The sequence below is a fragment of the Catharus ustulatus genome, chromosome Z, assembly GCF_009819885.2.
Source record: "Catharus ustulatus isolate bCatUst1 chromosome Z, bCatUst1.pri.v2, whole genome shotgun sequence".
NCBI lineage: Eukaryota > Metazoa > Chordata > Aves > Passeriformes > Turdidae > Catharus > Catharus ustulatus.
This window is the reverse complement of record NC_046262.2, coordinates 67,865,414-67,877,673: the sequence shown is the minus strand read 5'-3', so window position 1 is coordinate 67,877,673 and position 12,260 is coordinate 67,865,414. Positions and strand designations below refer to the sequence as shown.

The 12,260-nt window shown below is 34.8% G+C and overlaps 1 protein-coding gene across 19 annotated transcripts in view; it reads right to left on the bottom strand.

Annotated features, from left to right (window-relative positions):
• Nucleotides 1-594: 594 nt before the first annotated feature.
• Nucleotides 595-12,260, bottom strand: part of PPIP5K2 (diphosphoinositol pentakisphosphate kinase 2) — a 57,057-nt gene continuing 45,391 nt past the window's right edge. For 7 of the 19 annotated variants that reach the window (XM_033084662.2, XM_033084650.2, XM_033084645.2 and 4 more), the window contains 7 exons: nt 11,929-11,998; nt 9,773-9,892; nt 8,836-8,898; nt 7,100-7,159; nt 4,939-5,070; nt 2,356-2,484; nt 595-1,748 (listed from right to left, as the gene is read on the bottom strand). In XM_033084662.2, coding sequence (XP_032940553.1) covers nt 1,645-1,748; nt 2,356-2,484; nt 4,939-5,070; nt 7,100-7,159; nt 8,836-8,898; nt 9,773-9,892; nt 11,929-11,998 — 678 coding nt within the window. In that variant the 3' untranslated portion in view covers nt 595-1,644. Of the gene's footprint in view, nt 1,749-2,355; nt 2,485-4,938; nt 5,071-7,099; nt 7,160-8,835; nt 8,899-9,224; nt 9,327-9,772; nt 9,893-11,928; nt 11,999-12,260 lie in introns of those variants that run through there. The other 12 variants (XM_033084646.2, XM_033084654.2, XM_033084647.2 and 9 more) reach the window with 4 other exon arrangements.

The window sequence follows — 12,260 nt, the reverse complement described above, 5'->3', positions numbered from 1 at the left end:
TACACTACAGAAAAAGAAATGCCTGAAGTATATAGCTGTGAAATACTTTCATATATTTGGTGTTTAACCAGCATTGTTAGAAATAGTCTGCTGAAGCCATTTCATTCGTATATAGCAAACACTGAAAAAAGACCCTGTGGCAAACTGAATGTAACTATAGTTGCACTGGCTCTGGAGACAAGTAAGAGCCCTACTTACACATTTTATTCATAAGGTATGTCTTCTGCAGCTTAAACATGAAAGGAAACACCTATCTTGTAGTTATGAAGTCTATTCTTACTACTCAGTTGCTTGAAATTAAAGAAGTGGTCTATATTTTCATAATCAGGGATACTCATAACCCAGTAATTCTTCATGCCACAGAAAAAAATTACAATTGCTTAAGACTGGATAATTATTCCAAATAACACCATAACTCCATGTTCCACCAATTTAGAAATGCTTCTTTCATCTCTTATAAAATGTTCAGATTTTTTCCTTTTTTGTTTGTTCTGTGGGTTTTTTTTCTGGGGTTTCTGGGTGTTTTTGTTGGTTTTTTTGTTTGTTTGTTTAGTTGATTGGTTGGTTGGTTTTTCGGTTTGTTTGTGTAGGATATTTTTGTTTGTTTTTTGGTTTGTTTTGTTGTGTTTTTTGGGGTTGTTTTTTTTTTGAGAGCTGCTGTCAACTACCTAGATTAGAAGGCGAAGAATATGAAAATACCCAGGTCATGATGAATCCTGAGTATTTTGGAACTGTATGCACTGAGTTCTGGTACTTTTGCAGTCTTTCTCTATGCTGAAAGGATGATGATAAAACATAGATGGAGTATTTACAATATTTAGAGTAAACCTTGTAGCAGACCAGCTGTAACCATTCCTTCTTCTACAAAACCTGCTTTTTAGTATCCCCATTTTCTAGAAACACATGACAAAGAAAATAAAACTGTCTTTTTTAGTAAGCAATAGAAGGTTTTGATAAAAATATTTAAAAGACAGTTTTATCTGCTGGATGATATACAGATACCTGTATACCAGAAGGTATATTTGAATGTTACAGGTCTGATGTAAACACAGGGAAAAAAAGTCATTAAAAGTGCTGATACATGAAATTGCTCCATCATGCCTAATTATTGCAGCATATATGATTAAAATAATTGAAATGCAGAAAACAACTGCTTATATTCAAACCAAGGAAAATAGATCTCTTTGGAAATCTAGTTAAATTTTAAAAAGTCAAGGTGTGTGTTACATTTCAGCACACAGAAGAAATTCAGAGGGAGATTATAAACTCCTGAAAACAGACGTTTATGATGACAACAGAATGTTTTCATTACATCAACAGATGTAATGAAATATGACATCAACAGAGCCGCTGTAACACATACCATTTTATTTTTGTACAGGCTTAGAGCAGATATTTGAAGACACAGAAAAGGTTCATGTGCAGCTTGTCCATTAAAAGGTGTGCGGTTCATCAAACTCTTAAGTGTATTTCCTGACGTTTTAGAGATTACCTAAATACTGTGCACACTAATTAACCATGTGTAAAGATTCTTAAGTGCACTATGAATTGCAGATGCAGACACGAATGGCTTTTGACAGCTCAGTAATTTTCCTGAATGCAAACTAAAGAACCATTTGAGGAGCTGTTTCCAGTTTTGTCTCATCATTTCTTCTCAGAAACAGTTTCACAACAAAGTTCTGCATCTAGTGAGGCCTCTTCAAGAGATGGTTTAGTATTAGATACATTAACAGAACATCCAAGGGTAGCTGTACAGAGAGAAAAGAAGCATTAGGTTTTACACTTTGATGCTAAAAAGCATCAAAGGCAAGAAAAATGCATGTTATCTAGCATAGAAACAAATAAGCTACACTATCTAATGAAATTAGAAATCCAAGTGAAATTTGGTCTCTAAACAGCACAACCATCCAAAACGAGACAGTGTATCTGGCCAGCAGTTCAGATTGAACATACTAATGATTGAATGCATCATCATGTTATTGGCAGTTTTAGTCAGAACAGAGTCACAGAGCTCTACATCAGGTGTTTAGAAAACATGTTAGAAATTCAGCCATTTAAATAAATAAATTTACTTTGTCTTACTTGGAGATAGCTGTCATACTTCAAAGCAAAAGCTTGTGAACTTCAGGCCATAGAAAATGAAACAATTCAGAGGATAAGAGAAAGTAACTATTAACACTGTTTTACTGTTAAAGCTATTTGTGCAATGCTATTGAGTTCACACTGACCCACAAAATTATTCTACTTCTGCAGCTGTTTCTGTTAAGAAACAGAATAAGTCATGTAACATGTAAGGAAGAATTAGACTATCGGAAATAATTGTTAGCCATTCTGCTTTTGACAGAATTTACTTACATAAGGTTAGTTTCTCTACCGCTAGCCTTTCAGGTAAAGTTTCAAGTGGAGTTGGTTGAATTTTTGCAGGGGTAAATGTATTTAAAGAATTTTTTCTTCCTGAAAGGGGTATCATCTGAGCAGGAGAAGCTAAAATGGTAGGGAAAAGAAGAATCATTAATAATAGAAGTATTCTCACCTAAACCAGATGTCAAGACTGTAGTCACAGGACTTTGTATCCATTCAGCAAAACAGATACCGCATTTATACAACCAGCTGCTCAGCTACCAATTTTTGACTTTACTGTCAAAACTTCCTAACATGAAAGACAAGTCTTAAAATCTCTTTTTTACCACAGAAAGCAACACAGTAAGTTCATGCTGTTAGGGTAGCATTTCAGTAACAGGCGCCTTGCCACAAGACTGGCAAAAGCATTACTGCTGTTTCTTACAGGTTATGAAGATTGTATCTGAATAGGTTTTAAGTCCAACACGTCTATGAAAAGTGCACACAATGCATTAATCTCTAGACAATCTCCAAACAGTAGAGGAAAGCAGGAGAATCAAACATCTTTGACTTCAATTGTATCAGGTCCATTTTCCAACCAAACCTTGGTGACAACTATACACTAGAAGTATGACATGTTTTGCTTTTCAATACTTCTTCATCTTGTATACTCTCAATTCTGAACTGATTTTGAAGACTGGCCAACTTTCTAACCTGTGTTAGGAAAAAACTAGCTAATCATAAAAAGACATTTTAAATAAATGAGAATTTTCATATACTTGTAAGCCTCTCTGAGGTCTTTTTCAGTTATATCAATTTTCTTAAATTGCAAATATAGGAAGCCTCCCATATCAAATAAGCTGCTGATTAAAATCTAAAGTGTATAAAATAATGGGGGGAAAAAGGAAAAATCATGTAGCAGAAAAAAGGGAAAAGTCTTAATAGGCAGGATACTGTTGTATCAGTACTTGAAAGTACAAGTTTCCTGATCAAAGCGTAAGTCTTTAGACACTTCCTTAAGAAGAATAATGACACATTATTTATAAGCATCCTTAATATGTGGTAAATCTGACCTAACTGAAACCACTTCAGTAAAGTAACAGAACAGTAAAGTCACAATGGAAAAATCGTTTCCCCAGACACATGCACATCCATAGAACTCAGCTGTATTTCCTTTCAAGATCACCTAAATTTTAAACATGCAGCACAAACTGCTAAAAAGCTAAATAACTGGAAAGCACTTTATGGGTGAAACCCCAAGTAATACTGAAGGAAACAGGAAATAATGAAGTTTGAAGTGTAAATGCAACATTATTCTGCTGAGGTACTGCAGTATAGTATAAAGCTGGGAATACTGCATGCTACCTGAAAAGCATTACAGTAATTTCACGATTATAAGCCGCACCTGATTACAAGGCGCACTTCTGGGTGTCAGCAACTTTTCGTTCTTTGTCCATATATAAGCTGTACCTGATTATAAGCTGCACATTACAATACAGAGTGTGATAAAAGGTATCTATTCTATCACCATCTAGTGAGGCTAGGGGCAGTGATCCTTATCTCTGCGAGAGATATTCTGCAAATGGGCCATCCATTGAAACCAGGTGGGGCATTGTTCTTTATTTTTTCACAACCCATCCTTCCTCCAGCGAGTCATTTTCTGCTAATGGCCCATTGAGTTCCACTCTGTGACTGATAAAATTACTTCATCCCATTGGAAGTTGCTCCAGCCAGAGGGAAGAGCCCAACATTTCTTACCAAAATATAAACAGAGGTTTTGGGACACTAAGGTAGCCCCTTTCTCCACTGGGCTTCAGAGGAAAACTGGATTTCTCCACATCACCAACCACTGCACCTCCGGAGAGAAACCGCACCTTCTACAGGACCACTGCTTCAACTGAATCACATCTATCACTGCAGGAGGATTTAATGGGACTGCTACCAACACCCTGCCAGACGAGGTGTCAGGTTGTACTCTGACTTTGTTAGGGTTTGGAGTTTGTTTCTTTGTAGTACTGTATTTCTATTTTAATTTCCCTAAAAAAGAACTGTTAATCCTAATTCCCATATCTTTGCCTGAAAGCCCCTTGATTTCAAAATTCTAATAATTTGGAGGGAGGGGGTTTACATTCTCCATTTCAAACAGAAGCTCCTGCATTTCTCAGCAGATACCTGTCCTCCAAACTAAAACAGCAATTTTTTGTTCTTTGTCCATATATAAGCCGCACCTGATTATAAACCGCACTTCGGATTCGGACCAAAATTTTAGTCAAAATGGTGCAGCTTATAATCGTGAAATTACTGTAATTCAGCTGCATGTGGACAGTACAGAGAAGTCAATGCAATAATAAAAGAAATAAACTATGATTTCATTAAATCCTTAATTTACTACCTCTGCCAACAGAGAAATTACTTCAATGAATTATGTGTCCATACCCAAAAGATAGTGCAAAAAGTAAAATTATGGTTTATGTATGTTTCCCATTTTCTTCAAAAACAGTATCCTTAGTTTACCTGTTAACTGCAAAACACTGCAAAGATGAACCAGACATTACTTAGGAATTTAAAATTAACATAATTACAAACTATAACCAGTACATGTCTCCTGTAGATTTTCCCTCGATGGAGCAGCAACAGAAGCAAGAAACTCATCCACCTGCTTCAGAGACAAGGAATTGTGTAGCGTTTCCAAAGGGCAAATAGAAGGCACCATGGAATACAGTTCAAAACCTAAAAGAAAAATAATAAACAAAGAGATTTCCAAACATAAGACAGGATTTAAGCTACTGCATTAACACATGATAAAAAGTGCTTAGTTTACATTAGCTTGTGCAGGCATAAGTCTCTTGAAATCATGGAAATTTAATATTACAAGAGTTGGAACAAGATGAGCCAAATTCCAGCTAAAGATACTGTGTAACATACCATGGGATACACCTCCTGTGTACAGATGAAGTATATGTGTCCACAAATCATTCAAACATGAGAACTGTGCTCTACTCCCAAATCAGTTCATTAAAGATAATTTCCCTTTAAGACAAACTTAACAGATCATTAAAAAAAAAGTCAGGAAAAGGTAGTATTTCTCCTACTCATTCTTATACCTGGCACAAGACTAAATAGGTAACTCATTCATGCAAGAAAGTAGGATAGCTATTTTATTAGCAGACAAAATGCTGTATCTTCCAAGAAATAAATTTGCAGAATTCATGTTCTATCATCTTCAGTATTCTGTGAAAACAAACTGTTGTCTTTAATGTCAAAGGAAAACCACTGTTAGCATTTTTTACCTTGAGGTCACATGGTTTTACTTTCTGAGACAGATATACATCTACCTTTATGCATTTAAAAACAGTATTGAAAGGCTAGAAGTTTCATGTATTAGAACAGGTAAGTAAAGTAACCCAAAAATCGAAAAAATTATTTGACTTTGCTTTTCTATGTTAGTATAGATCATACACTAACCATGCATCCATATGCATTTAAACATCTTGGCTAAAAAAAAAAATTGCAGTCCTCTAAAGTGATTCAAGTTTGGTAACTCAATAACCAGCATTTCATCCAGTTGCATTTCAAAGAGGATAATATGTCCATTAGTGTTTTCAACATACAGCTGTAACATTACAACTTTGCAATTCAATAGTGTAAATTTCTTCTAAGACAATTAAATGAAGAAGCAATAGTGAATGAAATAATGTTTAGAATTTCAGTTCAAGGTACATTTATTAGAGATAGCATTATGACTGTGAACTGTTCTTTCCCATAAAATAATAAATAAGCAACAATATTCCTGGGATATCCAATGTTGCCCATTCGCTCACCATCAGTACTTTGCATAAAGAAGAAATTCAACAAGATTTCAACCCCCAAATGTGTATACTTATATTTAGATGCACCCTGGCTATATTAAAATTTCAGAGACCATTGCTACAAATATTCAACCGAGGTGTACTTATGTCAGCTTCACTTAAATTACAAACAAAGTGTTGCATTTCATGAAAAGTTGGATTTTGCGTACAAAAGAACCACCACCACACTATTAATTTGTATTCTCCTATCAAGTCAGTAGATAACCTTCAGTGTAAGCACTAAAATGCTTGCCATACATATTAATATCCTAAATAATTATATGCATGCATGTAAAGCACAAACCCTTTCATTGCCTTACAGTAAAATGTAAGGTTTCTCTTTATCCTGACAGAAAAGTGACTATCACTCAAATGAGAATTTATATTACTAATTTTGCAATTAATAAAGTGGGACAATGTCAGGTTAATTTTTTAGTAACTATTATTATTATAGTGCATGTTACAGAGAACCAGAAAGTAATTCCAAAATGCACTCATACCCTTTAAAAGAGGGAAAAAAAAAAATTCTTATTTTATTAATTTCCCCTCCAAATTTTTTCATTGAGTTTTGATAATTCTGCTGTCAGCTAGTCATATCCCAGCAGATCGTTGTAGTATCTTTATGGCTGAGGGATATGGCTTAAAACATAATCTGGAAATCTATGTGTAGTGTTTTGTTTGAAACCTTTCTGATAATTATTTTATGATGTTACAAGAAATAAACTTGTAATTTTATGATGAAGAAGCCTGACAGTATCCCTTTAAGAAGGCAATTTCCTGTACACTAGCAGCCTTTGATTTTTGGCTGTATGCATTCTTAAAGCATCAAAAGGCAAGACAATGAAAGGGTTAATGCAGCATCTCAAAAAGCCACCCTGCTGTCTTAAGATTCAAAAGCTGTAGAGACATACCACTGGAGCCTAGAAATTCCACAGAGGACATGGACCAGCACCTAAAGAGGTGTGGGTGTTCTGCAGAGGCCCAGAAAAAAAGGTATAGCACTTTCAGAAGATACTTGTTTCACCATGTTCCTTGAACTAAAGGGGGGGGAGTCTGAAATGAGTTAAGAGGGTGTGATAACAACATAAAAGTAAGAAAAAAACACAGTGAAAGGACAAGGATAATTAAAATGATAATTCAGAGGACAGATGAAACAACATCAATATGGTGTTATGTTAGTAGAGAACCCCTGGAAACCTGCAATATACTTGGGGCTCACAGGAGCTCATACTGCATGCATTAGTCTTGTCAAAGATGTGTGGTAAAACTGCTGCGTTAAATGAATCAGAATCAGTGATCATTAAAAGCTATTTAGATCCTTTTTTAAAAGAACAGAGTCACAAAAAGTGACTAAATGGAACAGAAAGTAATCCACAGATTAGCCACATATTCTTGAATGCATTTCTTTCTGACCTTGTAATGTTTTGGCAATATTGTTTGGTTTGTGTTATAACATAAAAATGGACTCCTAACTTTTCTATTTGAGAAGAAACATTAGATTTGGCCTTTTAGATCAAACACAGTCTTAATGGTATAAATTTTGCCTTATAATTTTCCTTCATGAAGCACTGCAGTGCAAAAAAGTCACTATGGATTTAAAATTAATGTAACAAAATACAAGCAAAGCTAAACCAAAATTCAAGTTTTGTTTTTTTTTTTATACTTTCTTTCTAAGCAAATATATTTTAAATCTAACAAGAAAATACTGATGATTTCCACAGCAACTTCAATTTCACTATCACTGAACTCAGCCAGTAGTCATGCACGTTTTTAAACTGCAGTTAAGAAATCTGGAAAAGCTACATTCAGGTCCAGTGGATCCTGAAGACTGAGTCTACTTTACATGAACAGGATATATCTGGGGCCTATTCAATCATGTCGAAAGGGAGGCACAAAATATTTTGCTGAGGAAGAAAAAGACATACCTCTGTCCTGTGTGCTAAATGAGAATTTTTGCAAACTGAAGACAGTTAACTCTCACTCTAGAAGCTCAAGAGGTCAATGCTGCTCAAGAAGTCACAGCCTTCTTGCTGTGATTTTTAGTGCAATATTTAAGTAATTTGCACATCTGATGAACAGAGAAGTATGAGAAGGTAAAATAAATTTTTGTCCCATAAAAAACACAATTTAGCAGGAATGGAACCAAAGCTTCTGTTTTAGCATTTGTAATTTAGCATCACTTCAAGAAGATAGGCATAAACTCCAGCTGTCAATTCAGAGATTTATTTTAGAATGGGCAGGCTGAGAGAATCAGATCAGCAGAAGACAAAGAAGAAGCAGCAGCTATCAAGAAGTCTATATCTAGTAAGACCAGATTTTACTGTCTGTATCTTGTACCATACCGGTCTGATTAAACAAGAACTTCTGAAGAATAATTTATTAGAGAGATCATGATTAACAGTAGCACTTCATTTTTTTGTGGATTATTCAAAGTAATGAATTTTGATGTTGTATTTATACTAATGAATGGTAAAGAAAGGATTGAGGATATCTAATGATCACAAATATATTTGGAATTGGACTTGAAGTTAGAAACGACAGACGGCTGGATGATACTGTACACCCCGTGTTTGAAATAAAAATAAAAGGGATGAAGCAAGAAACCTTTTGTTTTTGAATTTGGTTTTAAAATAAAAGCAAAACGTACCATTGGTTGGGTGTCGAGCAAATGAGATAGAAAACCTTTTAACAGCAGAACCGCGTGTGGTGTCTGAGAAAGAGAAAAACAGGTACCTGAAATTTGTAACAGCTACCAAAAGAGGGAGATTTTAAAATAGAAAAGGAAGAAGAAAGGTAAAAAGAAAAGATGAGAAGGTATTAGAAGTAAGTGGCATGCAAAAGGGACCAAGGAAAAGGACTAAAATCTAAATAGATGTTAAAAAGAAGAAAATTTTGATTGTTGGTAACTACAAGATGTGTAATGAAGTGTATGAAAACAAGCAGAATGAGCTGGTGATTCTGGCATACAAGGTTATTCAGGTTAGACTTGAATACTGAGAAGTGAAGTGGGGGAAAACAGCATGAATACTGTTTCACCTCAGAGTTATAAAGGTGTGCTTTGGTATCTCTACATTCTGAAATCTAGTGAGAAAGTTTCTTCTCTATGCCAGATTATCCAAAACTGAGAATCTCCTGCTCCTTTGTAATACAAATCCCACCAAAAAAAAAAAAAAAAAAGTTAGGAATCCTAAAATTTTCACCATCAGTATTTAACTTATCACTTTATAATTTCGTTCCTTGTATATGCTCCAAATAATTTATTTAATTTCAAGATAAATTAGCAGTGATAAAAAAACAATTTAAAATCATTAAAGAATTTAAAAACAAAACTTTCAGTTTATTTTAAAAATGCACTTGCTGGCATCTCCTGGCGCACATTACGAGTCTGTAATCTAGTACAATTCAAGACAAACAATAATTAACTATGCTATTAAGTTAAACATAGGCAAGCTATGGGCAATAAAGAAGCAATAGAAACTCATAAAATTAATACTAAGGCCAAAGATTCTAGGATTCCATTAAAATCTTTAGAAGTTCAATGTGGCACATGGGTTGTGCGTGCATGTGCGAGTGTGTGCACATACCATCTATGAAGCCAGAAGAAGTCAGCTTTTTACGATGCGTACGAGCATAATCCTGTAGGTTAGGTGCACTTGAAGAACCCCCGAGCACTGAGGTGCTAAACAGGCCCGCACAGTGAGACCCTGATGGGAGTTAGAGAAAATACATACAACAACCAGGTGTTCGTCCATTCACATTGGGGATGCATGCAGCATGCAAGCACATGGCTCTTACCACACAAAAGGCAGCTTTTGGCAGTGCCTTGGACAGGTTCACAATATGCTTGTAATGTCAGAATGGGACTTGTAGGCTGAAACTATCATAATTTATTGTTTTTCTACTCATGAAACTGCACACTCTGCTATATGTGCAAAGAGAGGACTGACTTTAACAAAGTGAGTTCTGGTCCTGCTTTCACTTTTGGTAAAAAGAAAGTTACCAGTTAGCATCAAAGTAAATATAAACAAAACAACAAAACAAAATGAGGATGATGATGACAATAATGATTGATGATGATGATGTGAAAGTTGTGTCTTTGAAAACCCGTATTCCTGAAACAAATATAAACTGGAAAAATACTGCTCACTGCTTTCATCCAAATCAGCCTTTGACATGATAGGCTGCTATGAAGTACTCACGCAGTTCCACAGACTTAGTATGTGGAAATACTTCTAACCCCAACAAAATCTTAACCTAAGTGGAGATACTCTATTCAGACTTCAGCTCCCATTACTGACAATATTACAAACTGAAAATACCTGAAAATTTCAAGTTTAACATGACTTCCTTTCCTGAGAAGACCTTTGCATATCTCCATGGATTTGACAGTACTTTTGTTACAACTCATGCATTCCTGCCACTAGAATGGGAGTTAAAACAAATCACTGAAAGCCACAGACAAAAATATAAAAACAACTTTTGCAATCGCCAATCGATTACATAATGAAACTTACATACGACAATGAACAGAATGGGAAAAAAGTTTTTTTTTCTTTACATTTTATGACTAGTTGAAAGGAGAAACAATTTTTCACTCAGAACTTAACTTTTACATTTCAGATAAGCAGTAGCAGATTTTTTTTTGAAAACCAGCAATACTTCTTTTCATTACTTATAACAGTCCAGTGGGGAGAAACATTACTAGCACATGTGACCAATCATAGCCAAAATAAATTGGCGCCTGGTCTGTGGCAAAAGCCTTTTGCACCAAATATAATACCTTAATCTACACAAAAATACATCAACTTCCATAAGCCATATTGTGTCACACAAAAGAATATTCATTTAACTTTAGCAAGCACATTATAAAAACCAGGATTTCAGTAAACAAGAGCACCTGATGTATGCATTTTACTATGGGATAAATATAATGGGAAGAAAAGTATCACAGAAAGATTACACATACCAAAAACATGTACCTTTGCGAATAAAGGAAAAGCTACTTCTAGTTTATGCATATAGGTGATGCATATTTTATACATAATGTTTCCAGTGAAAAGACACACAGATGAAAAAAGCAATATTGATTTACAGTAGTGCATGATTTCATTTTTTTGCATGTGAGTCATATGTAAGCCTGTTTTAATAAAGCAATAGAAGAGCACTACTTAAATTAAGAGAATTTGAAAGAAGCCTTTGAATTATAGCATGAGTAATTCTAATGTTGGAAAGAAGAAATTAATTTTCAAAGACGAATATGTGCAAAATCCCTGATACTATCAAGAAACTTTATGTTTGCTCCCCATCCCCCTTCCCTTAGAAAAACATCTTCACTTTCATCAATTACCCACAGTAGGAAACAGAAATTTTCAAGAAAAGTGTTTCCATAGCAGGCCATTTTAGTCCAAAATATTCTTGCAAAATCCAAAAGCTCATTCAGAAATGACCTTCTCTTATCTTAAAATCCTGCTTTATGTCAAAAACAATCCTGTGTACCTGTGGTAAGCAGTACAAAATCAGTAGTATGGAGGGTCTCAAACAATTTGCTCTTTTCAGTTATAAGTTATTTTAAAATTTGCTGCAAAAAATTGTCCAGTTCATCAGCAGATACTCAGCATATGTTGTTGATAACAAGTACTATTGGGTCCTGTTAACAAAAAAGCTATTCAAAGAATATACAAGAGAGAACAGCAGGCAGATGAAAAGCTGATAACATCAAACAAAATTTCTAGGCACATACCTAGACCACTCTGCTTTTGTTCCAGAATAGTTCTTGGTGTTCGTAAGTTACTACTGCTTTCTGATAGGACCTGGATATAAGAAACAGAAAAATAAGGGAAAATAGAACAGCAGCATGAAACATCCATTTAACTTGATACAGCAGCCTGTTTCAGACAGACAGGTGTTAATAAGCTGTATGATAAGTGTTAGTAAAAATATGTAAAGGAAACATGAGAGATCATGCAATATCCCCTTCTGAAGGGAGTCCATTTCACATATGAGTTCCTTGCAATGAGGTGGTGCAAAGCAAGCATTCTGAATGAGAAAGGACACAGACCAAGATTGATATGA